The sequence below is a fragment of the Rattus norvegicus genome, chromosome X (genome assembly GCF_021556685.1).
Source record: "Rattus norvegicus strain SHRSP/BbbUtx chromosome X, alternate assembly SHRSP_T2T, whole genome shotgun sequence".
Taxonomy (NCBI): Eukaryota; Metazoa; Chordata; class Mammalia; order Rodentia; family Muridae; genus Rattus; species Rattus norvegicus.
In genome coordinates, this window is record NC_141554.1 from 20103261 (window position 1) to 20130628 (window position 27368).

Consider the following 27368-nt stretch of genomic DNA (forward strand, 5'->3'; position numbering starts at 1 on the left):
CAGTGATTTTCTACCAGTCACCACGAAAAGATTCACACTAAGGTTTAGGCTAACGCCACTAAACAGGCATGATCACTGGAAGAAGAAACGCTTGCAAATGAACATCAGGAGCTTCTGTACAACACACCAGCCTGGAAATCTTTGGCACCCATGTTTCTGCCACCAGCAAGATGGTGACCTAAGGTAACAATTTTCAAAGCATCCGTGGACCAGAAATATGAACACCATCTGGGAACTTGTTAAAAAAGCAAATTTTCCCACTCCCTACCTCCACCCCTAAGTAAAGACCAGTATCCTATATTTTATTGAGCATTCCAGGTGATTCAATGAATGTCAACATTTGAGAAGCATTAGGATCCATACCATAGAAACTGTCACTGGTATGTGACTAGTCTTATTCTGTTCATTTTATTTCTAATGCATCAAGGATTGCGACTTTTCCTAAAATAACATATTGATTCATCGATACAGAAAAATGAAATAAAAGAGACATACAAAATTCCAGTTCCAGTTTTGTATTACTAGACTCAAATGGCAAAAACTTGCACAGTTTAATTGTTCAAAAAGTTCAATGCTTACTGTCATTTTTTTCTGTGTGATTGCATCCTTGTAAATCAATAACATATTCACAGAATGGCATCGACCATCAAGGTACACTCTGAATAGCACTGCTCTTTACAGCCATAGTGACCTTCCCTTAACACTCTGTAATTTTCTCAATTCCAAGATGTACTTCTTTTTTTCACACTGTAACATTTGTAAGGTAAGTATTGGGCCAGAAGGTAGCAGACATAGCTCTCACAGCTTGCATTAGTGCTCCCAAACTCTAAGTGATGTCAAATCACTGGTACAATAAAATGACAGAGGACAGGGTGTTATTTGCTTTTTAAGAAAAAGAAATGCTGAATTACCAATGCTTTTTATGTCACAAAGGGTGATATTTTGTGGAAAACCTTTAGCAAAGTAGAAAATAAACTAGATTAGTGGTGCCTAGCACAGTAGGGGCAGATAATGGAGTAGGGAACTAAAGGAGACCCTGATAATAACCTCAAGCTTCCTTCTCCTTTAAGGGGATGGGAAGCCTCTGAATTCACTGGATAGATGACTATACAACTATGAATATATTAAAGTCATATGTTTTTGTGAGTGAATCATATTGACACATGTAAATGATTGTCTCAAAGTAACTGTTAAAGTGGGAGAGAGGCAATGTCTGAAGAAACTAATTAAAGAAATAAATCTGTAGATACAAAAAGCATGACACATAACAAAGGGGGTTTTCAATTAAATGTATATTAAGCATACCGAGGCTGGGAGAGCCAACACAAAGAAACCTGTGGTGGTTCACAGCATCTTAATTCCAAGTGACAGACTTTCATAACAAGATGGTACCCAAAAGGTATCTGTCTTAGTTTGTTCTCTGTTGCTATGACCAGAAGCAACTTGAGGGAGGAGAGAGTGTCATTCCGCTTACAGGTGCAGTTCATCATTGAGGGAAGCCAGGACAGGAGCTCAAGACAGGGACTTGAAACAAACTGTGGGAGAATAGTTACGTGCTTACTGGCTTTCTCCTCCAGCCTTGAACGTGTGTGTGTGTGTGTGTGTGTGTGTGTGTGTGTGCGCGCACGCGCGCTTCAAATATTCATTTACTGACTGCAAATCTGGATTTTGTACAGAGAATATTATATTCATAAAACCTATTTCTGAAATAAATTTATACAGCCCAGACCTACTTGCCTAGGGAAAGTAACACAAGCAGTTGGCTGGGAAGTCTGAGAATTTAGACAAGACCTTGCAGACAAGCCCATAGGCTAATGTGACTAAGGCAGTTCATCACTTGCCAGGTGCCTTTTGATGTGTGTCAAGGTGACAGCTGCAGCTAACTATAATAGTATCTCTTTAATAAAATAATATTAACAAATAGAGCGATATTCTTCTGCCCTTGGCTTTCATCTGGTGTGTCAGGACAGGCAGGCACCTTGCCAAATGTAAACTCTAAGATCCCCAAAGCTCGAAAACCACTTGGGTATTAGAACCTCTAAGAAATTACCTGTACCAAAGGGAAGAGCTGAATACTTCATATGACTGATGGTGAATTATCTGTCCGTCAAACTGTAGTTACCCAAAAAAGCAACAGTTGTGCCATATAGGCTGTCACCTCATTAATTAAAAGCTCAAGTTATTGAATTATAGGAATATTAAGTCAGCGTATGCCCAAGAAACATTCTGAATGTCCAGTTTTCTTTCACCATCTGGTTTAAGCATTTGCTCAGGTCTTTGTTTATTCGCTGCTGCCAGGGTGTGATTATATACTCATTTCTTGGCTGCCGTGCAAGGAAAATTACTAGAAATCAATTTTAAACCTGTGAGGTATGATTCATATTTAACAACCATTTAGGGACTTGGTGCTTTAATATAAAATTAAAATCACCATTTTCTACATCCACCATTTTCTACATCCACCATTTTCTTCATCCACCATTTTCTTCATCCACCATTTTCTACATCCACCATTTTCTACATCCACCATTTTCTTCATCCACCATTTTCTTCATCCACCATTTTCTACATCCACCATTTTCTACATTGAGTTTATGCTCCTCCTCCTCCCTCCTCCTCCTCCTCCTCCTCCCCCTTCTCTCTCTCTCTCTCTCTCTCTCTCTCTCTCTCTCTCTCTCTCTCTCTCAGGAAAATTTGTTAAATAAAACAAAAAGGAGAAACTCTAATCACTTTTCTGTCAGTGTTCATTGTGTCAGAAAAAAATGCAAACCTCAAAACAGTGAATGAAAAAGGCCCAGAATCATATAGGATTTTATCACCTGCATGAACCTAAGCACAAATGAAAATTAAAATCTTTTTAGATGCAAGGCATTGTGCAATCCAAAATTATACTTTTGTAAAATGGGGTCCTTTGGGGGTTGGGGATTTAGCTCAGTGGTAGAGCGCTTGCCTAGCAAGCGCAAGGCCATGGGTTCGGTCCCCAGCTCCGGAAAAAAGAAAAAAGAAAAGAAAAAAAATTGGGGTCCTTTGTGTTAACAATCACAGAGCTCTATTGGTTAGTACAGAATGGCATGAGTGGACCATTTTGACCGGTTACAAGCTAGCATATATCCCATTTAATAATGAAAAAAAGTAAAATTTACCATCCTGTGACTGTCAAAGGCTGATCATAAGGGAAAATATGACAGCATTCATGACTAACCAATAATTGTGTCCATCAAATACTGAACCCTAAGTGTCTCTGCGGTCAGATCCCTAAAAGTAAAAACACAATTAGGAAAAGATCTGGGGAAGAACACGATTCAAAATATGTCTCTCCCTTCTGGACACTGGATAACTCATTCTCAAAGGCATTATTAGGTTTCATTCAAGTAAAGGCATTTCACCTGCCATATTTCCTCTATGTACAGAGACTACTCTATTTGCAGTCAAACACTGATGGCAGAAAAGAGTATGGAGCCGTCCCATGTATGATACAGGAAAGGCTCCCTAGGAGACATATAGCATGAACGCAAATGTGATATGTGCAGTAAATAGTACACACAAAAGACACCTAAGTACATTATGGCAAGTTATTGAGAAATAAAAAATGATATAAGAAAAATGGTAAAAGAAAATGAGGGAAGAAACATAATGTTGGAAGCGTTCTGCCTAATGACTTAACCACCTTACAATGACTTATGTAGGCATGATGCTTCTCTCCACCAGACTACTGCCAATTACTTTTATGTGTTCTAGTCAGAAACTTCTCTCTTGTACCAAAATGCTTTACATTTGGGTCTGAATAATTTTTTGTAGACAACTAATTTGATCCTAAATCCACAGATTGGTTTAATGGCTCTAAATGGTCTCTTGAAGGGGTTTCTGAATAAATAGAAAATCTATTGTTTACCATTTAGTCAGTACTTCTTGACATAGTGAGAGAATAAGAATTGTATTTAACATTTATGTTAACGTAGATAAATGATCGCAACATTGGAGAAGAATTGGGTCCTAGACTTGAGTCAACGCCTTCTCGATGGGAGACCATAAAGCACAGAGGTCAGTCTTGTTTGTAGGATTCTATCAAAATTATCCTAAGAAGGATTTTGTGGTAAAAGAAAAGAGTTGGTGAGGGGATTAGAGGAATGAAAGACGGATAATGGGGTGAATATGATCCAATTGACTCGTGTGTGTGTGTGTGTGTGTGTGTGTGTGTGTGTAAGAAATTGAAGAAAATAATCCTACTTAGCCCATAAGTGTTATAATTATCCTATTTCTTATGTCACATATCCTGGCAACATTTCTTAAGCTCTTTCAAATATTTTATATTTTCCAATCTAAAACATGAGACATCATGAGATTTCCTGAGAATTACATAGGACAGCTTAAGTAACAAAGGGTTTCTGGCAGCATATTACTTATGCAGTTATTAGCTACTTCCAATAGAATGGGTTGGAAGCAGTTTAGATTTTGATGGATATGGGAAACTTTTCATTTCATTGAGTATCATATAAATGCTTCAAGGAACGTTGTACCCTAATCATCTGTCCGTTCACATTTAACTATTTTAACAAAAACCTTGTCATCCCCATGTAAACGCTTACTAAGTTGATTGCTATGATTTTACTTAGTACCTCTCTAAGACATAATCTTATGTTAAAGCATATTAAGGGTTAACTTGGTACAGGGCTACTAGTTCAAAGTAATTCAAAATGTTGGAATGTCATTGTTTTAATTAAATCTTAATTGAGTGTGACTTTTAAGAATATAAGGGTTATAAGAAACCTTAGTTCTGATGTTAAATGTGGATCGAAAACATTCTTTTTTTTTTTTTTTTGGTTCTTTTTTTCGGAGCTGGGGACCGAACCCAGGGCCTTGCGCTTCCTAGGTAAGCGCTCTACCACTGAGCTAAATCCCCAGCCCCGAAAACATTCTTTTATAAATGGCTTCATTATTTAACATATGCACTCCGAGACTATTGGTTCAGTATTGGGCAGATACAGAGCTGTGGATGTTTAGAATCCAAAGCCTAAAGAGCTAACGTACATGATGATCCAATTATACTGTTTGGGATCTGCGCTAGATGACAGTTTAACTGCTACTGCTATTGCCACAAAAAATAGTAAAGAACATTAAAGTGGGTGAGTAGGGAGGCAGGGTGGGTCTAGGAGCACTGGGTGAAGGCTATATAATCAAAATATATTGTACAAAAATTAATAAAAATTAAAAATAAAATAAAGGTAATCACGTTAACACAGTGGATCAGCCAATTTGCTTACTGATAACAAACTTTTAACTATCTATATGTATCCCTTAGCATTGTTTGGGTATCTTAGTTGTACATAACAAAATTTATTTTAAAAACTTCTTAGTACAAAAAGGATAAAGGTGAAGTACAGAATACATTGTGGAAAGATTTCAGCACACCATATAGGTGAGGCCAGTAAAGAAAAATGTCCCCGATAATCCTCTGTCTCAAAAAAAAAATCAGACACAGCTAATCTAAGACAAACAGCAGGATTCCAAAATAGTACAGGTCCCTGTTCTACCTCTCTCCACTCATATTCTAACTCATTTGAGGTAAAAATCTAAACGACTTCTACAAACCATGGATTCTTTCTAATGTCTTTCCTCCATATTTTAAAATTGGATTTTTGTCCTTTCCACCCTTCCTTTTGCCTCATATAACTCCCCTATGACCCCATTCCCTCTTGAGTTCATGACCTCTTTTATATCTCATATATATATATATGTGTGTGTGTGTGTGTGTGTGTGTGTGTGTGTGTGTGTGTGTGTGTGTGTGTGTGTATAATCTACTGGATCCATTTAGTTTACATATATGTACATATGCTTTTAGAGCTGACTTACTGAAAAAAATTAGTTCTCCCTCTCTCAGCAGCTAGGACGAGGACTTGTGAAGTTTCTTCCATCAAAGTTGACATTTTAATTAGTTTATTGCCTTTTTGTTGAACTTCTGGGGGCATTTACTCAACAATATTCTAACCCTTCAATGGAAGCATGTTTGTTTTTACTACTAAGACTGTTAATTTCTCAAGAGTTCTTTTCTGTGATGTGTGTTCTCAATAATACCCTGTTGTGTTCTGTACATGTGGTCACCTTCCCCTCTGACAATATCAATTTGCACATTGGAGACTGGTAGACATTTGAGGGTTTTCTTATACTCCTTGATATTAGTGAGCTTTCTGTCACTGTAACAAAATATCAAAAGTGACTTGACCTCACTTTCAGAGGTTTCATGCCGCTGAGGGTCTGATGCTTTTGAACCAGTTGTGAGGTAGCACATCGTGTTGGAATCATATGACAGATGAATTCCTCACCTCAGAGCCAGACTAAGGAGGGAAAGAAGCTGGCCCTCAAACACCTTTGCCCCCACTAACAACCAAATTCTCTGATTAGGCCCTGCCTCTTAAAGATTTATCACCTTCCAATAGCACCAGTTGAGGACAAAGCCTTTAGAAATGAGCACTGGAGGACACTGGAGGCCTAAACTATAGTACGTTCCCAGGGTTACCTGGTTCCTCCAAGTTTTCCATTCCTTTGTTTATTTCATTAAGATAAGTGCGTCTGAGATCAAATGTTTTCTTCAAATGTCTTTAGAGGACAGTTGCTCTTTCAGTTCATGGTTAAAACCTCAAAAGGGAATTGGGCACGGAATGTGCTGTTGGCAGCTTTTAGTATTGGGTGACAAGGCAGTGTAACTATAGTTACATTGGGGTAGAATATTCTTCCAAATATCAGTATCTGGGGCTCTTTTTTCTCCATTCTGAATGCCATACATATTATTTAACTTCCTGTTTGAGTCAGAGCATGGCTGACAGTGTGGTGGGAGCTAACCTGACAAAAGAACTAAGTATGCCTGAACGTTTGTGTGTCACAGGGTCCTCACAATTAATTCTGCATGAACATTTGCATGTCATGCTGGGATTATTTTATGATCTAACTTCTACTTGTAAGAGAAGCAATACATATATCATAGTGGTTAGCATATAGTAATCCCTAGGATTTGACGAATCTACTGGTGGTTATACGAAGTTTATAGCACTATGCTCATAGGTGTTCATCTACTTCCCACATCTCAGAGATGTTTACACAAGCTTAGGCTAGGGATCTCAGAACGTATTCTACAAACCGCTAGAAGCAATAGGAGCATAAATGTACAAACTCTCAGGCCCAGTTCCATTCCTAGTATGTCAAAAGAGTGGGGAGAGAGCCAGCCAGGTATGTTTCACAGACCCGCCAGTGATTCTGATGTGCGCTCAACTGTGCGAAGCAGTAGACTTGGAGAAAAAGATATAACAGGTCAACACAGGTATTAAAGCCAAGACCTAGACTTAATTGGTGTGATGCTGAACGTCATAAGCAGAATTAATGAATATAGCTATAGGACGTCACTGATTATGAATAAAGAAAGCTGCATTTGCAAATCAAGAGTAGAGTAGTTGTTAGTGCGAAACGCATGATTATTGATAACTATGTACATAGAAGCTAAAGAATAAACGCAGATTTTGTCTGTAAAATCAACAGTGAACCACACTATGGTTTATCGACACAAACCAGAATGTGAATTAATACAAAAACAATTAACTTCACTCTTTAGAGGCTGAAGACACACCTTGCAAGAATAATTAATTGTAGTCATCCTTCCCCCAAGCAGGCTACTGGACATACTGGTCTGCATCATTTGCTAATGGTTATTTGAAGATGCCACTTCAACAAATCACAACTATTAAAATTACTCTGAAATCCTTCGTTAATGCTATATAAATAAATGAGTTTCAGAAGGAAAAAAATCAAGGGATGGGGAGAACAAGAAATTAATATTCCAACATCATTTTCTTAGCATATTACAGTAGCTTTATGTCAATGAGATGATTTCCTCTAGGGACACAGCAAATCCAGTGTCTATATTAAATTTGGAAGTAACCTGTTTTCTTTTAAACAAAAAGGAAGAGTCTTTTCCCCCAGAGGGAAGAGTAACTCATATAGGTTCATATTTCAGAGGTGATGCCCAGGCACTCAATTTATTTTGACACATAATCTGTCTGAGCAGCTCAGCCTAATCTCCTGTGAGGCAGAGCACAGGATATTTCCCTCTAACCCTTTGCATCCACTGTGGGGAAAAAAATCTCAAAGCTCTGCTGTCGCCTTTCAGGACACAACAGCTTTCAAAAACCACCTCAAGGAGTATCAGGCACACTGCCTGAAAGTCCAAAAAAACCATACCTGTACTATTTGAACAACAGAGTTTCCCTTCACACTAGAGATGAGATTCAAAACAACCAGAAAAGAATGCTTGCCATACAAGGTCCTTCTCTATACTTAGAGGATCCTGTTTAAACCCATGAGCATATCCTCAGTGGCTGAGCCCAGCACCCTAAGAGGTCAGTGCTATTTGGATTACACTCCACAAATGAGAAAATTAAGCCTCAAAAATGCTAAGTAGCTTACCTAAAGTCAATAAATGGATGCGCTGGAGCAAGGATTCAATCCCAAAGCTATCGAGTCCAAAAGCCCTGTTTTTAACTACCCCATTTAAGCACCTTTGCTGAGACTCCAAACTATTTCAACATCTGTAATTTGCAAATACATGTGCGACTCCTTTGCTTTCACAGGCGACTGAGAAAGAAAAAAGCTTTTAAAAGCAAGATTTATCAGGAGTGGTGACGCAGGCCTGCAACCACAGCTCTTGGAAAGCTGAGGAAGGAAGATTGTGGGTTGGAGGACAGCCTGGGCCAACACAGTTCAACACCAGCATGAATAATGTAGTTCTGTCTCGAAATAGGCAAAAATTTAAACAACAAAGCAACTTTGTAAGTGGAGGATAAGACTTTCTTTCTTTTGGACCTCTTTGAACTTAGTCAGATACCTGCAAAATCTGCTAAGAATGTGGTTCCTTCTTGAACCTTGTATGAGCAGAGGGAGATTCAGCGGGTCTCCACAGTGCTTGCTTGGAGAGCAGAGATGATTTGGTTGCCATGGACACCAGATTTCAACACACCACTGAGCACTGGAATCTATTCTGTGCAAAGAAACCAGCCAGCAGATAGACACAGTAACATCTAACTGCACATTAATGCCAAGGCCAATATTTGTTTTGCCACCTCTCATTTAGACGATGTTCTCACCAGTGAAGTCTTGGAAGACTTTATCTGTTACCTGGAGACAGTTTTGTTATGACTCCAATAACAATACTCACATTCAACATGTCAAAGTCATTCATTGTCAGAGTTGTTGAATGGTTGAAGCTATTCATAAAGGAAAGTCTGGGCTAATACAAAACGAACGGATTAGCTGATTTCCTGAAAGCTGAGTTTGCCCTAGTGGCTGACACCCTAAGTATGAGTGGTCCGTTAGCTTTGAAGGCTTCCCTAGTAACTAAGTCCACAAAGAAAAGAATTAGGATGAGATAAATAGCACTGAGATGCCTATACACCTATGTATATAGTTTTAAAATTATATATGAAGATTATACTATATAAAGAGAGATAAATGTTTTTAAAATTAAAAGGAACATGTTCAATCACCTTCAATTTCAGGTTTCATTGGGGGAGAAATGGTACTTTCTGTCGTACAGGTAAAATTAATTGTACAATTATAGATGGATGAATGGATAGATAGATAGATAGATATTTCATGAAACCATGAAATATCTTTTTTTGTTTGTTTTTCTGAAACAAACCACATATTCAAGGCTTTGTGTACTTAAAGAATAGAGAGCAGAGATCAGTTTGTACAACTGAGTCATGATAAAACACAACTGGACATATCTGATTCCATTTAACCAAGGGATCATTTCTACTCTCTGACAGATACTAAAAATGTCTCTTACACTTGGACAAAATCCTCTCTGTATTGTGTATCGGCCAGTCTCATGACCAATACCAGTCATTATATTAACCAACATAAGTAAAATTAGCCAAAAAGTTGATGAGAAATTAATATAATTAATCATTTTCACATGCAGAGATTGACAAATCTACTACAGTTTCATTAAAAACCATCTTCTTATACCACACGGGCCCTTTGTTATTGGCAAAATTTGGTACTTTTAAAATTTAATATATTTAAAATGTTTTACTGTGTTTACTTTCCAAACATAGTAACAAACCAAAATTAACCAAGATCTCTTGAATTAATCACAATTAAAAAATACTTTTGAGATTTAATTATATATATATATATACATGTATATACATACATATATACTATAAATTTTATCTAAACCCAAATGGGTTGTTTGGTTTAGTATTTTGACTTTAGCATGTTTGCTAAATTATTTCATCAGAAAAATTTTAAAAATGAAAACTTTCAGTTTTTATTGAGGGAGACATGGTGATTTCTGTGAAACAGGTAAAACTAGCTGTGTGATTCTAAGGGAAAGTGGTATTGAGCACATGTTCTCTATTTAATGTGGGATGTTATAGTAAAGAGATTCTTTTGGTTTTATTAAATAATGCAAATTTTCTAGAATGTGGTTAATTGGGCCCTTTAAGAACAAAACCTTCTGGGGCTTAGTGAATAATGAATAGTATTTACCCCAGAAGGTTTTCTTAAAGGACCCAAATCTGAATCCATGGCTCCACAGAAAAGCTATGTGCTTATAAGCCAGCTTTGGGGCTTGTGGACAGGTGGTCTGGGGGACCCACTGGCCAGCCGATCTAACTGAAACAGCAAGCTTCCAGTTCAGTGAGAGGCCCTCGGGGGAATAAAGAGAAGCTTAGCAGCATGATGTAATGCTGTGGTCTCTGTGTGTGCACGCCCTCACTCACTCACATCCATGCACCACACACAACTACACAGTTCCCTTCACCACATACAATTTAACTAAGAAAGGGGAAAAAAAACATTCTGTAACCAACGGAAAATGGCATTTTTTATAGGAAGAAGTGCAAGCTTCCATCTGTCCATTCAACCTGTTAGTAGAATGGCTAAACTTGACAGGTGACCTGCTATTCAGTGATCTTCCCTTCAGCCGAATCTGAAAAGTAGAAAGCTCATATAATGGCACCGAAGGAAGAGGGTATTTCTTTTTTACTGGATTTTTTATTTATTTACATTTCAAATGTTATCCCCTTTCCAGGTTTCCCGTCCAGAAACCCCTTATCTCCTCCCCCTCCTCCTTCTTCTATGAGGGTGTTCCCCCACCTATCCACCCACCCCTTCCTGCCTCCTTTCCCTGTACTGGGGGGGTTCAGCCTTGGCAGGACCAAGGGCTTCTCCTCCCATTGTTGCCCAAAAAGACCATCCTCTGCTACCTATGCAGCTGGAGCCATGGGTCTGTCCATGTATAGTCTTTGGGTAGTGGTTTAGTCCCTAGAAGCTCTGGTTGGTTGGCATTGTTGTTCATATGGTGTCCCAACCCCCTTCAAGCTCTTTCAGTCCTTTCCCTAACTCCTCCAATAGAGACCCTGTTCTCAGTTCAATGGTTTACTGTGAGCATTCCCCTCTGTGTTTGTCATGCTCTGGCAGAGCCTCTCAGGAGACAGCTATATCAGGCTCCTGTCAGCATGCACTACTTGGCATCCACAATATTGTCTGGGTTTGATGGCTGTGTATATATATATATGCTGGATCCCCAGGTGGGGCAGGCTCTGGATGACCATACCTTCAGTCTCTGCTCAAAACTTTGTCTTGGTATTTTCTCCTGTGAGTAGTTTCCCCCTTCTAAGAAGGACCAAAGCATCCTCACTTTGGTCATCCTTCTTGAGCTTCATGTGGTCTGTGGACTGTATCTTAGCTATTTCAAGCTTTGGGGCTAATATCCACTTATCAGTGAGTGCATACCGTGTGTGTGTGTGTGTGTGTGTGTGTGTGTGTGTGTGTGTGTGTGTGTGTGCATGTGTTTTGTGATTGGGTTACCTCACTCAGGATATTTTCTAGTTCCATCCATTTGCTTAAGATTTTCACGAAGTCATTGTTTTTAATAGCTGAGTAGCACTCCATTGTGTAGATGTACCACATTTTCTGTATCCATTCCTCTGCTGAAGGGCATCTGGGTTCTTTCCAGCTTCTGGCTATTATAAATAAGGCTGCTATGAACATAGTGGAGCACGTGTCTTTGTTATATGTTGGGGCATCTTTTGGGTATATGCCCAAGAGAGGTATAGCTGGGTCCTCAGGTAGTTCAATGTCCAATTTTCTGAGGAACCTCCAGACTGATTTCCAGAATGGTTGTACCAGTCTGCAACCCCACCAACAATGGAGGAGTGTTCCTCTTTCTCCACATCCTCGCCAGCATCTATTGTTCATCTTGCTTGGTTAGAGTCACATGAGGTATTTTATATTATTTGTGACTATTATGAAGGGTCTCATTTCCCTAATTTCTTTCTCAGCCTGTTTATCCTTTGAGTAGAGGAAGGCTACTGATTTGAGTTAATTTTATGCCCAGCCACTTTACTGAAGTTGTTTATCCGGTTAAGTGGTTCTCTGCTGGAATTTTTGTGGGTTACTTAAGTATACTATCACATCATCTACAAATAGTGATATTTTGACTTCTTCCTTTCAAATTTGTGTGCCTTAAGGGTGATTCTTAAATAAAGGACAAAGGATGAAAACCACAACAGTGGGGGAAAGTCGGCAAAACTTGATAGGAAATGCTATGAAACGGGGATTCTGTGTCCACAACTGCTCAACAGAGCAACAGTGGCAGCATTACACTAGACTTTCTCAAAAGACAGAGATAGGCCTCACAATAAACCCATCAATCCCGAACCTGACTTTGAACAACAGTCTCCGCTTGTGCGCATGCTAAAGTGGAAGAAACACCAACTCAACCACCAATAGTGGAGCCTCAAGTTTCATTCCTACCACTGCCCAACTGTGCGTTCTTCACTCTCCCTTGGCCTCACTTTCCTCACTGGGTATTAGGAAAATAGTAATGGCGTCCATGGTGTTAGACTGTTCATAGTACAACATGAGCATGTGCGCATGTGCGCACACACACACACACACACACACACACACACACACACACACACTCACTCACTCACATATTCCAAGAAAGTCAAAGCTCATAGATATATAGAATATGGTCACTAGTGGTTACCAGAGGGAAAAAAGGAAAATAAGTTTACTCAGAAGAAGAAGAAGCTTGGTAATATAATACAGCAAATATACAGTATTGATACTAATGTATTTGACATTTCAAAGTTGCTTAAAATGGATTTAAAATGCGCTCCCAATGAAACATGAGTGACTGGGGTATAGACGTGTTAATTACCCCCATGTGCTCACCTCACAATGTACTGAAATATTACATAGTACCCAATACATATAAATATTTAGAAATAGAGGCAAAAAATTAAAGTAGATAAAGTTATAATTTACTACACAAGGAATAGAAACACAATATCTTCAAATGGCTTACATCAGTGTATGGAAATAAGTGATTATGCACTTTAGTTTCTTTTATGCCTTTTACCCTTCAGAGGGGACTCAATTGTAAGTGACACATGATCAAACTGTAACCCATAGGCTCATCCCACTTTTTTGGCAGGTCTATAATCAAGCAGTTAGTACCTGGGCCTGACTTATAATAATACAGCTTCCCCAATACTGCTGTCACACAGGGAGTGTGCAACACACATCCGCTTTTAATAAAATGTTGATTCCTCATATCCTTCGCCTGTGTGTTGTTTGGTTAAGCAGTAACAATAATAGGACACATTTTCTGCAATAAATAAATAACACTCACAGAACTCATTTTCTACCACAGACATGCCCATCCTCACTTTATCCTCATTAGTTAGATGCCCATCGGATTCGATTAAGTCATCTACTGGAAAGAATGTGAGAACAGAAATGTCTCCAGATACCAGTGGTGGGAATGAAAAATGACGCTATGGCTTTCTTGTTGCTTGCTTTGTACAGTCTCTTAAAGCTCCATAAAGCTCTAGTTGGTTTAGAACTCACTAACCCAGGCTAGCTTTCAACTTGAAGTAATCCTCCTGCCTCAGCCTTCCTTGCTGTCACAGTTTTGAAAAACAATCTGATCATCTATAGCAAACAAAAAAACTCATGTAAACTTTGACTCAAACTTAAAAAGTGTTCCCTGCATGCACACTTGCAAAAGTAGGTATGTATTTTATATATGTCTTTACATATGTGTGTGTTCTTTTTAGCATCATTTGTGATGGAAGAAAAAAGGAAAAGAGAAACTAGGAAATTTAACTGTCCATCAATAAGGTTAAGTTATGTTACAGCCAAATGGAAGCAAAACAAACAGATAAATAGAACCAAAAAATAGAGAGTTTTGTATAGATTAACAAATATGTAGAAAGTATATTATACAAAAGAAACAAGTTACAGAGGACATATATAATATGATCATTGTGGAATGAGGAGATGCCTGAAAGTATATACTGCCTTTGCAGGGGGCCTGACTTCCATTCCCACCATCCACATTTCAGTTCCCAACTTCCGGTAACTCCAGCTCAAGGGGTATCTAACTGCTATGTCCTCCTATGACACCTATGGCATACACACACATCACACACACACACACAAACACACACGCACATACACACATACACACACAGATACACACACACACCACACACACACACGCACATGTACACACACATACACACACAAACACAAACACACACACATACACACACAAACACACACAAACACACACAAACACACACACATACACACACATACACACACATACACACACACCCCACTCACACATACACACACACCCCACACACACATATACACACACATACACACACAATTGGAAATAAAGCGGATCTTAAAAGTATTATCTGTGCAAGTGAATAAAACACATTTATGAAATATACTTTAGTAAAAAAGAGAAATTTTTAACAATTACTGGTTCTCAGAAAGCTCATTTTATATTATCTCATTGAGCTTGTCTTATTAATGTAACAATAATAATTATTAAGAAAATAGGTGTCTGATGAAGATCTTCAATGCTGTGGGTCTCTGGCCTGCTCCCATCTGCTAACAAGGAAGGCTCTCTAATGATAAGTGGACAAGGCAGCAATCTATGAGTACAGCAGAATAGAATTAAGAATTATTTCACTGAGTTTTTTTCTTTCTTTTTTTCTTTTTGTGAGTCGTGTTTGGTACTAGGTCCCTGGACCTCTGGTTCCTGGTCTCAAGATGAGACTTTTTGGCTTGTCTTATTGCATTGTGCTTTGTCCTGTTTGGTTGTTGTCTCCTGGAGAGGTCTTCTCTTTTCTGAAGGGAAATGGATGGGGAGTGGATCTGAGGAAGAGGAGAAGTGGGAGGAGTGGAGGGAAGGGAAAGTGATTGAGATGGATTGTATGAGGCTAGAATCTGTTTCCAATTAAAAAGTAATAATAATAAAGCTTTACATGTAACCTGAAGAAGAGAGAAAAAAGAAAGAAAGAAAGGAAGGAAGGGAGGGAGGGATGTGAATAGTTTTTGCTATAAAATACATTCCCAATATTTATAGTACACATTTTAATTAAGTTAATATCACAGCTTATGTTTGATTAATAGCTAGCCAACAGCAAAATTAAAACACTCTACATTAGCCATGGCACATAGAGGTGACCTGGAAAGGGAAGGGGAACACCAACAACAGGAAATATAAGTGGGTAAAGGTGAGTAGTCACAGCCAGATAATGCCAAGGGAAGCCAAAGGGCAGACCATTTGGTAACCTGCCAAAAGCCATTTCATTCCCTCTCCTTCCTTGTCAGAAACTCTGTCCAATTTTAAAGGTTAGACCTGAAAGACAATTAGCCCTCTCTATCTTCCCTAAATCTAGAACTGGCTGGGGACCAAGTGATGGGCAATGAGTCAGAAAGGAAAGTCTTCTGTATAGAACATTCTCCATGATTTAAAAAAAGAGATGCTGGGAAACCCACAGACACCCCCACCCAAGCCTCTACTTAAGTTATTAAAGAGCACGATGCTTAGAATGGGCATAGCCCATCTTGACTATAAAGGTGCAAATATCTAGGAAGGGTGTGGGTTCTCTTAAGTCTCTTCGGTTGCCTAAACAACCTGGAATGGTTTAGGATCTGTACTTCTTCTTTAAGGAGTTCATGAATGCTCTCCTCAGTCCAACCATATTTTCCATTAATAGCTACTTTTACTATGTACAATAATATAAATATTTGAATACAACCTGATTAGTCAATTTAGTGTTTCTTGTAAATATATGATTTTTCCCTCCTTTTTAAGGTAGGAGTCTCACTGTGCTACAAAAGCTGGCCTCCAATTTTTGGGATCAAGTGGGTCTCCTGCCTTAGCTGTGGTTGGTAGGACTGTGGCTGTGTACCAGCACATATGGCTTCAATCATAATTTCTTGGTCATTCTGTTATTCTCAGATAAAAACCATCCAGATGTGGTAGTGTGCATGGGGATGACAACCATAGGCTCATATGTTTGAATTATTGGTCCCCAGTTAGTAGAACTGTTTATGAAGGATTAGGGGTATGGCCTTGATAGAGGAGGTTTGTTACTGGAGGCAGGCTTGGAGATTTCAAAGGCCCAGTCTGGCCTGGAATTCGTGATCCTCATGCTTCTGCCTTTTCAGCATATCCTAGCTGTTCACTAGAAGTTGCTTTATGAATATGCTGAGGATACATCCGAGATCTTTGCAATTTTTAAATCACAGCAGAAAGATCAAATCTTGTAGGCAATATGATTTTTCTCCTGGATATTCAGAATTACGCTGGATTATCTGTTAGTAGGAGCAGAGAGGGCTAGCATTACTCTTTTTAAACAGCCACTATGTGCCAAGCACTTTGTCTAGTCTATCACAGCAGCTTCCTAAACAGTACCTTTGGCTGGGAAAATAAAATCGCATCTGTTCACTAGTTCACTGACCATTTGCTTTTCCTACGAATCTAAGCTGGATATGATGGCTTATGCCTATAATCGCCAGAACTTGGGAGGCTGAGGCAGGAAAAGGGCTATGAGTGTCAAGCCAGCCTAGGCTACACAGTGAGTTAAAAGCCAGCAAGGCTCAGTCTCAAAGGAACCACCAAAACAGCAAAACAAAACCCAAACCCAAATGTTGGTCCCAGTATCAGGGTACACATCTTTTACCTCAGCACTTAAGACGGAGGCAGACATATCTATGGAAGTCAAAGCCAGCTTCATATACATAACAAGTTCTAGGCCATCTACGCCTATATAGACTCTGTCTCAAAAAAATATATGTTTAAAAACGCAGACTACAACCACCAGTAATACTTGTAACTTTCACCCAAAGAAGTCACAGGTACGTGTGTAGTATCCTGAAGTTCTTGAAGATATCACTGACTCCTGTTTCAACAATACCATAATCATAAGATTCACTGTAAAAACGCTAATGCGTTCATTACATTTTGTTAGCGTTTTCATCTTTGAATTAAATACAATGCTTTTGACTTTGGTTTGACTTCTTTTCTTTGTTTGTTTCCTTGGGGGTTTTTGTAGTTCTGAGCTTTAATTTGTAAATGTTATCCCGGAAAGTCTTGAAAGCTCACCAGACTGACATGGGGTTCTTGTTGCAAAAAGGGTTTTAAAAGAGTCACAAAAATACCTCTTGCAGGGGTGCGTCTCTGTGTCTGGGGTGGGGGAGTGTACACACATGCGTGCAAGTACATGTGCACACACTAACACTACAGAGCAAATTCAGGGCTTCTCACATGCTAACACACATACTTCTACCAGGCCTACAAACCTATCCCCTTACCAGTCTTAATATTGACAATCTAATCAACACAGAAAAACTCAGTGATTTTTTTCAAAAGGTAAATAAGAACAATGTACTCCCTTGTTTAAGCACAAAACAAACGCACGCTCCTAACTTTGGCTTATTTGGCCCCAAGGGAATCTGATTTTAGTTCCTTTCCAGTTGGGAGCCTCCAAGCCTTTGAGCTTCCTCATCTCCTGCTCTTGTTTCTTTGAGACCTCGAAACCTGGAGGGATGGTTTGGTCCTGATTGGTCCTTCTGCCAGAATGGTTGCTCTTAGGATAGCTGCTTGATTTTCATGCTCCAGTTTTGAGGCCTAATATGCCTTCCCAAAGGAGCCTTCCTCCCATCCATTCCCAAAGAGCAGTTCTGCCATCTCCAGCTTGACCACTCCTTCCCCTTTGTGCCTAGCTACTTCCTTCAGATCATTTCTAACAATCAAATCAGTTTGTTGTTTTTGTTCACTCTGAAATCCCAGAATCTACCACGGTGCTTGGTATAATGACAGAAAAACCTGAGACTCATTGGATGAATGAATAAAATGCAGAAAAGTTCAATGAAGAATTGTTTTGTAAGGCTGGGAGAATTTGATCTTTTAAGATTTCTTATTAATCCAATCGTAAATGTGGAAGACAAGGCTCATACATTTGAAATTATGTGTCGTCCAGGATCATCAAGTGACAAAGTTATTTTGATTGGCATCCTAGATCTCCCTTAACCCCTCTACCATCCCCTCCTTATTCTCCACCATTCAGTAGAAGGCAAACAGGCTGACTGCAAGTATTTATGGCATGGTTTCTTGGGGCTTCAGTGACCCACTGTGTAAGGCTATATGCCTTATACACTTCGAAGTCACTTTCCTTTAGTGTTTCTTGGAGGGCTGGATTCATTGGAACATGTCATGTAGATGTCTATGTTCATTTCATATGACAAATTTTAATCGTTTCTCAATTAAGTCAACACAAATGGAAACGAAAGGTGGAAGAGTAATCTACAGATGGAACCAATTAAATTCACCTCGAGGTAAGTGCCGATGTATGAAAATATGTGAAGCACTGTATTCCCGGGCATGCGATCCAGAACTGGGGCCTTATGCTTTCTAGTAGCCAACAGAGAGTGAGAAATGCATCAGTCACAAGACATATTTCAAAGACTAAATTATTTCTACCAATTTTGAGGAAGAACACAACTATTTGTTTCCACCTGCTGAGCCGGATTCCTCTGTGGGACTTTATAGTAAGTGTGCAGTGTTATATTGTAATGAACATTCTAAATTGCAGTCCCATGAATGAACACATCGAGCTCCAGACAATGAAGTGCTGCAGCATGAGTAAACAGACGTGGCCGGTGAGAAATTCAGAACCAAACCGAATCATATTATAATCGAAATTGTGATCTTCGAGTCAACCACATGAATACACCTGGGGGCTTGTCAGATGTGCCAGCTATCAGACGGTATCCCAAGGCCGAATCGGAAATTTGCCCATATTTCACTATATAATCATAATAATTATGAGAATTTCCTGACGAGATCTTCAGGTGGCTCACATGCAAATTAATTTTTCAAAAGTCCTAATCTCACGGGTCAGTTGGATTTGAAGGAAAATGTGTAAGAACCTATAATTTATCCAATTCAGTCATTCGACAGATATTTACTGTGACTCCAGAAGTAGGAAATGCTTCTTTAAACACAGCGCCAGGAACACTCGCATAAGGGGAAATATTGATAAACTTGAAAGGTTAGTTGCCAATGCAAGCCATGTAGTTCACAGACAAAATTTGCAACAATAGAGAAGAAAAGTTAGGTATACATGTGTTGGGCACTGTGTTAATATTGTTGTGCCAGCAAGACAAAAATATGCCCATGCTATGGAATTTATAGTCTAATTAGTGAAGATATAAATAAACATACTGAGTAAAATAAAGAAGGAAGGAGGGCAATTCTAAATAGGGTTGGCAGGAAATGCCTCCGTAAGGAGGTAAAGACCTAGCCAAGGTCATGGAGCTAGCTATAAAAATATCTGGAGGAAGTGTTCCAGGCAGGAAGAACAGAGAGTACAAAAACCCCGAGACAAGAGAGTGTCTAAAACAACAGAAGGCCGTACGTATAGCTCCTGAACACAGAGGAAGAATCAGAGTGGGCCTGATCATGTGAGGCTTTCTCGGACATTTTAAGTGTCACGGTTTTAAGTCTGAGATGGGAAGCCACTGGAGAGAAGGCAATGGGGAGCCACTGAAGGATGCTGAGCAGGAAAATGTCGTAATGAAAAGTGTCTTTAAGAAGCTAGTTTAAAAAGGTGGATAAATGGCTTAGTGGAGAAAAAAAAAACGCCCTAGCTCAGAGTGATTCACTCATTCCATTACTTATTACATGGCACAGATGTGTCAAATAATGTGAGAAGGATCTAAACTAGGGTGATAACTATGGGAGATGACAGAGGAAGGTGAAGGAAAATGACATTGAATGAAATAAAAAAGATGCTGAGACACAATGACAGATTATTTATAGAAAAATGACACCCGAGTTAGAAATTCGATTTAATCAAGGTTCATGGATCATCTACCGAGAGAAAAGCTATGTGCTGGCAAGGAGTTAGGGAAGGAAGATGTGCCAATCCCTGCCCTATACATTCAAAGCCCAAATTTCTTGGATTGTTGAAACTGAGGCCAGCACTAGTAGTAAGGCATCTAACAAATTAAAAACTGTTCTTTTAAAATCTTAGGAGCATGTTCTCTTGCTCCATCTCCTGGGAACAGCCAGACAACCTCAATTTGATTAGTACAAAAAGATAAGAGTTTGCCAGGAGGGCAGTAATAAGGTCTTAAATGTTTTTGTGGTGCCAGGCTACATCGGGACTGGTTTTGGACCACCAGATTCTCTGCAGAGTCTAACTGGTCTTTTGGACCACTCTATTGCGGAGAAAAGACTCAAAGGCAAAAGAAGAAACTGACTTAAGGAAAGCCACTGAGAGAAAAATGTGGGATTTTTTGTTTTGTTTTGTTTTTTGTTGTTGTTGTTGTGTTGTTTTTTAATTGACTTCCGTCTGACTACAAGGTTTGGGAAGCCGTTGCAAATATAATGCAAATGATATGTAAATCTCTTGGTGGCCTTCTAAATGGTTGTATATGGGAAGGGCCCTAGGGAAACAGCTAGCAGATAACCAATGACTCAGAAGCAGAGCAAACTATTTTAAGACAACTTTGTCACATGGCCCTTTGCTGCTTTGCTAGCTTAATGCATCCTTTAGCAATTTTTTTTCTTAACTTGAATCAACTTCACCTGCCGTAAATTTTTTTTTAAAAAAATCAAGTTTATCTAAGCATTTCAGGTACTTTGTATGCCTTTATTTTTCCCTTCAAATGTCTTTGTCACCATATCAAGCCAAGTTAAATGTGTCACTTCCTCCCTACATTGTTCCAGTAGATTATGAATGAAAGTGCCTCTCTCATTTCTAGATACTATGATGCTTCGTAGTTTTATTTCTTTTAAATTCCCTCAACGCCACGGGAATCGGCACATTTTTTTTCTAATATCAACATCGTATATTCAAAGGAAATTCAGAAATAAAACGTTGTGCTTGTGCGTGTGTATGTGCGTGTTTGCGTGTGTGCCTGTGTGCGTGTGTGTGTGTGTGTGTGTGAGAGAGAGAGAGAGAGAGAGAGACAGAGAGACAGAGACAGAGAGACAGAGAGAAAGAGACAGAGAGAGAGACAGACAGACAGACTGGCTGACTGACAGACTGAACTACCTTCAAGGAGCCCCTGAAAAAGCTATCCATCCAGAGCTGCCTGGTCACAAATGCTGTGACAACCATAGGGTCATCTTAAGTACTGAATTTGAGTCGGATTTAAAAAACACACATGATCAAGCTGAGAATATTTCTGTCTACACTTAGTTATTTTAAAAGACCATACTCGCATCAGAAACGCATGTATTATGAGTCACACAGTGAATTTAATAGTAAATATTACAGTATACACATCAGACCTACAGCTGGCCAGCTTACTATTGGTTACAGGCACAGGAGTCCAAAAGCAACTTTCCTGCCCATCACTTCCTAAAAGTTTCATTACTTTTTAAGTCTCTAACATTCAAGGGCATTCTTGCTAACACAGCTCAATGGAAAGAAAATAACTCCTTCATTCGCCCCCCCCCCTTTTTAAACACTCAATTTTAAGAGCCACAAGGTCAACCCCTAAAAACTATGGAACAAAGAGGGATCTGGAATGATGCCACAAACTTCACTGCAAAAAAAGAAAAAAGAAAAAACAGGAGTAAGGCACAAGGCCAGGTAATCCAACAAAAGAGGGAGGGAGGGAAAGAGGAGGGAGGAGAGGAGGGAGCAACAGAGACAAAGAGACAGAGACACACAGAGATGAGAGACAGAGACACGCAGAGAAAGAGAAGAGGGAGGAAGTGAGACTGAGAGACAAAGAGACTGAGACAGACAGAGATAGAGAGACAGACAGACACGGGGGGGGGGGGCAGAGACACAGAGAGAGAGGGAGGGAGAGAGAAAGAACATGGGAACAAGCACAGTGCCCAGACAAAGAAGCAACAAAGAGCCAAGGGTGCAGGAGCAGGGGTAGTGCTGAGAGCTTCCAGGAGTCCAGGAAAGCAGGACCCCGCGGGCGCGGGCAAGGGGCGAGCGCCCTCCGGCGGCCAGGGCTGCGTCTTACCTCCTGGGCAAGCTTCTGCTTGAGCACGAGCGCAGCGCACAGGTAGCCAGCGCGGCCCACGAACAGCTCGTCGGAGCCGCACTCCAGGAAGGAGACAGGAGCGCAGACGGCGCACAGAGCCCGGAACTTGCTGAGGGGCTGCACATAGTCGGAGCGGCCCAGGGCGTGGTAGACAAGTGTGGCCACCGCGTACACGCCCGCGCCCCCGAGCAGAAAGGCGGCGCGGGTGTCCGCGTCCGTCTCGCCCCACTCCTCGGCGCGTGAGCACGCGTCGATGAGGCGCTTGGCGGAGCGCAGGTAGCGCTCCCGGGCGGCGGCGAAAAGCGGGCTCTGCGAGACGTGGTAGAGCATGTAGGCCACCCCAGCCACACCGCTGTACAGACCCCCCTGGCAGCTGCTGCCCGCGGCCGTCGCTCCCCGAGCCTCAGCGCCGCCACCCAGCGGGGGCAGCTCCTGAAGGATGCGTTCGATGGTGGAGGTGACCAAGGGCGCCACTGCCTCCTCGCACTGGCCCGCCAGCAGGCTGCCCTGGTAGTCATCGAAGCGGTTGGCGAAGCAGCGCTTGGTGTCCATGCTGTCGCCCGCGGGACCCCAATGTCGAGCTGGGGACCTTTGGAGGGCGCGCCCTGCAGCCAGGACCAGTACCTCCTGCTCTCAGAGGCGCGCTCGCTCAGATGGCTGTGGATGAGGTGGCGGGGGATGGAGCGAGGAGGGTGAGACGGGAGGTGACAAGACGAGGCTGGCAAAAGGAGGGATCGCGGAGCCAGTGGCCAAGTGGGACAACGAGCTGCTGCGAGGCTCCGGAGTGGTCCCAGGCAGCTCTGGGAATGCGTGTCGCACGTCCCCCTCCCAGAGGCCGCGCCCTCGCCAAACCGCCCCCTCCTGCGCCGCCGCAGCTCTATGGCTCTCCAAGGGGCCGAGGTGATCTCTTCAGGCAGGACCCACGCGGGGCCCGCGCCACTCCTCCCGCTCCGCCCTCGGCTCCTCCCCTCCCTGCAGAAGGCCTGGGACTTGCAGGGCACAGATCCGGAATGCTGAGGCTGGCCATTAGCATACACCTGGCAGCAGAGGTGATGACTTCCAGTCCCCTGTGTCCTCAAAATGTTTGCTTTGGTTCAGCCTCAGCAGCACCTGGGAGTGCGATTAAAAGGAAAGTCAAAAAAACAGAAAATGTATCACCGAAAGCATCGCCTCAGACTTAATTGAATAAAAAGTCAGAGTATATACCAAGAGCCCTAGGTTATAAGCATCCACAGTTAAGTTTATGACACCTCTGAACTAGACTAAAGTCCTAGAGAATTGACAACTGGGCGTCATCTTTCAAGCTAGGTCACAGTGGCTTTCTCATTCAGAATGTCTCAGTCCCGAGAGCAGCAGCACTATGTGAGGGGTGGTGTGTAGCATGTTTCATGTTTTCAAAGGAAGAATGAGAAGTACTCGGTGTTTGTCTCCTACTCTGTTATTTTGCTTGGCATGCACAGGAATTAAAAACCCATAGAACCACACTAGATTTTGGAAGGGAGGAGTGGAAACTCCCCTACCTCCGCCTACCTCTGCTCACTTCTTCCCCTGATCCTTCATGGAATTAGAAAGAGTTCAATAAATGTCTTTAGATCATTAGCTAGTTAATACTTAAGCTTAAGTAAGAATTTAACCCATCCTTTGACCAACCCCATGTCCTTAGCTTACTATTAGGGCTTTCTGGGCCCTCCTGTTCAACCTTCAGAGGGATTATTCCCGATCTGCTCTCCTATGCACTTTAAAACATAATCATAGAGTAAGTACACATGTTCCAAGACTGCTCCAAGTTTTAGTTGAGTGGAAAAGACAGAAAACAAAACACAGATGCTATTTTTTTCTATGTTCAGCTCTTTTAAGATAATTCTTCCACAAGTATTGCCCATTGAAGGCTAAAGAGGTACTTGTGTTTTCAGAGAGAGTGAAGACACAGGTGTAAGTTGCTCATAGGAAAGTTTTTGGCACTCGGTACAAAAAAAAAAAACAAAACAAAACAAACAAAAAAACAACTGCTTCCCTTACTTTAAAGATCACTTCTGTTGGAAGCACATTTACCTCAAAAGTGTCAATGGCTGCCATGTTTGAAATAAATCCTAATGATCCATTTTCAATCTGAGGTGTTTAGAGCTCTTTAGAGATTGTTAATGAGATTGCAAGCTCGTGCAACCACTCCAGAAATCAGGCTCGAGGTTCCTCAGAAAATTGGACATAGTGCTACCTGGGGATCCATCCCACATGCAGCCACCAAACCCAGCCGCTATTGCTGATGCCAAGAAGTGCTTGCTGACAGGAGCCTAATATAGCTGTCTCCTGAGAGGCTCTGCCAGAGCCTTACTGATCCAGATAACGATGCTTGCAGTTAACCACTGGAATGAACAAGGGGACCCCAATGGCGGAGTTAGAAAAAAGACTGAAGGATCTGAAAGGGATTTCCATCCCATAGGAAGAATAAAAATATCTCTACCAGACCCTACCAGAGCTCCCAGGGACTTAACTACCAACCAAAGAGTAGACATGGAGGGACCCATGACTCCAGCCACATATGTCTCAGAGGATGGCATTGTCCAGAATCAATAGGAGGCAAAGTCCTTGGTCCTGTGAAGGCTCATTTCCCCAATGTATGGGAATGCCAGGACATTGAGGTAGGAGTGGGTGGGTGGGAGTGGGAGCATCTTCATAGAAGCAGGGGGAAGGAGGAGGGGTATGGGAGTGGAGGGAAAGGGGATAACATTTGAAATGTAGATACATAAAACATCCAAGAAAAATAAAATTAAAAATGAGAGAGAATTCCAGATCAGCAGGAGGCACTAGGTCCCTGTCCTTTTCAGGTGGCAGCTGGTGCTAAATGCTCTCAGTTCATCCTAAGGTTGAAAAGTTACAGGAAGTTTGTATGACTGAGCCTATAGGTCAGAAAAGGAGGGACTCAGGACTGTAGTGGAGTCAGCGCTAAGAGCACTCGCTGTTCCTTTGAAGGCTCCAGGTTCTTTTCCCAGCACCCACATAGTGACCCACAACTGTCTTAGTCCAGGTCCAGAGCACCCAAGACCCTCTTCTGGCCTTTGAGAATACTGGGCACACACACAATATACTTATCTACAGGTAGGCAAACACACACACACACACACACACACACAATAAAATTTTAAAAAGATATATTAAGCAAATAAAAAGGATGCGATCTAGAGCCCAGAAATAATTTAGACAAGGCTTTGCATCTTGAATCCATAGGAAGGAAAATTAGGGAGCGGAAAAATACTAGATAGCCAGAAGACAATACCTCCCTAAAGATCTCAGCCATTGAAGGATTCAGGGGACAGGGAAAAGTTAGTAGTAATAAAAATTTTTTTTTTTACACCAAATGGGTGCACCAGCTACTTTTGCCTGACTTTGCAAGGTCACGAAATAAAAGTCTTCATTTTTGCTGAGTCTCCAGTATGCATGTTAAAAGTAAGAATCATTGTTTCTTACAATTTAGAGGGGACACTCAGGGAGTTTCTGTATTTGTTAAGCTAAGGCCTGGGTCTCTGGAGAGTGGGAGACATATCTTGCCCCACTTTGTGTGTCCTGCTTTGGCAGACCTTGATCTCTCCCAACAGTTTAGATAAGACCAGAGGTACAAAACAAAGGTTTAGGTGACAGAGCATGCGTATTCCCCTGGTTCTAGCTAGAATACAGAGTAGGCATAACCCCATAATTGGCAAACAAAAGAAGTTACTTCGTTTTCTTCCACTTCCATCCCTAATTCTCTCAAGGGTTCCCGGTGGGACCCAATTTCTAACTCTAAGAACCCTTGTCTCCTCTTCTTCTCTTCAAAGATGTTGAGTGCCCTCCTCTGTATTGTAGCTAGAACAACAGTAATAAATGGCTTCTGCTATCTAAAACTGCAATTACAGGATTAGTGTAAGAATTTCTGGCTCTTTGTGTAATTTCTGTTCGGCTTGCCTTTACCGTTTACAAGGAGTTTCTCACTTCTCAAGGTCATCGATATCCCCAAAGGCTCTTGCAAGAGAGCCTAACGCTCAGGCTGTATTAGACCAAAATGGCGAAAATGTAAAAATTAAAGTTGAAAGATAATTTGCCTGAGACTCGAGATGCACAACAAGAAAAATGAAGTATGATTACTCCTCTTCTTCCTCCACTTCCTCCTTTTCTTCTCTGTTTCTTCCTCCTCTGCTTCCTCCTCTTCTTGCTCCTTCTGTAGCCCTAGTTGTCCTGGAAGTTACTAGATAGACCAGACTGGCTTCTGCCTTCATTGCTCTGGGATTAAAGATATGTGCTACCACTCTAGCAAGAGGTTTATTTTTAAGATCCTATAGAGTATTATTTTTTTGCAATATGCCATATATGTAATTTAGATTCAATTATTCTTTAACGAAATGAAATAAACAGTATTAGAGAGAAAAATTTATTTGAAGTGATACAAATATGAGGCTATAATTTTGGTAAAATGGTTAAAGAGAAAAGAGAATTTTCTACATGTATGTATTTTGTATTATCAAAAAATATTTTCTCCTAGGACTGAAAACCAATAGATGAGGACCAAAAACAAGAAAGCTTAAAGACCAGATGGGAGCAGATTCAGAGGCCCACAGCCAGATTCATGCAAAAAGAGAGTCTAAATTGGAGATATACATTAAACCCCTCCCCTTAGAGCTCAGGGGATCCCAAGAGGAGGCAGAAAGTGTCAGAGCCAGCAGAGATGGAGGAAACCAAGAGAATAAGGCTCTCTAATCAATTGAGCAAGGTGCATCTGTGCTCACAGAGACTGAAGCAGCAAGCAGGGGGCCTGCAGGGGGCCTACATGGGTCTATACAAGGTCATCTGTAGTTATATTATAGGATATATATGCTATGTATGCTACTCGCTTAGTATTTTTATAGAAAGTCTGGCTGTTAGAGCAAGTGGGTCTCTGAGTCTCTTGCCGGCGTCTTGAGACTCTTCTCCTGCTGGGCTGCTATGCTCAACTTCGATAGTTTTTGCTT

The 27368-nt window shown here is 40.9% G+C and overlaps 1 protein-coding gene across 1 annotated transcript in view; it reads right to left on the reverse strand.

Annotated features, from left to right (window-relative positions):
* Positions 1-23197, reverse strand: part of Lancl3 (LanC like family member 3) — a 137168-nt gene extending 113971 nt beyond the window's left edge. Inside the window, exon 1 of the mRNA NM_001191728.2 lies at positions 22369-23197. Within this exon, the coding sequence (NP_001178657.1) occupies positions 22369-22941 (573 nt within the window). The 5' untranslated portion in view covers positions 22942-23197. The remainder of the gene's footprint in view (positions 1-22368) is intronic.
* Between the last annotated feature and the right edge of the window lie 4171 nt (positions 23198-27368).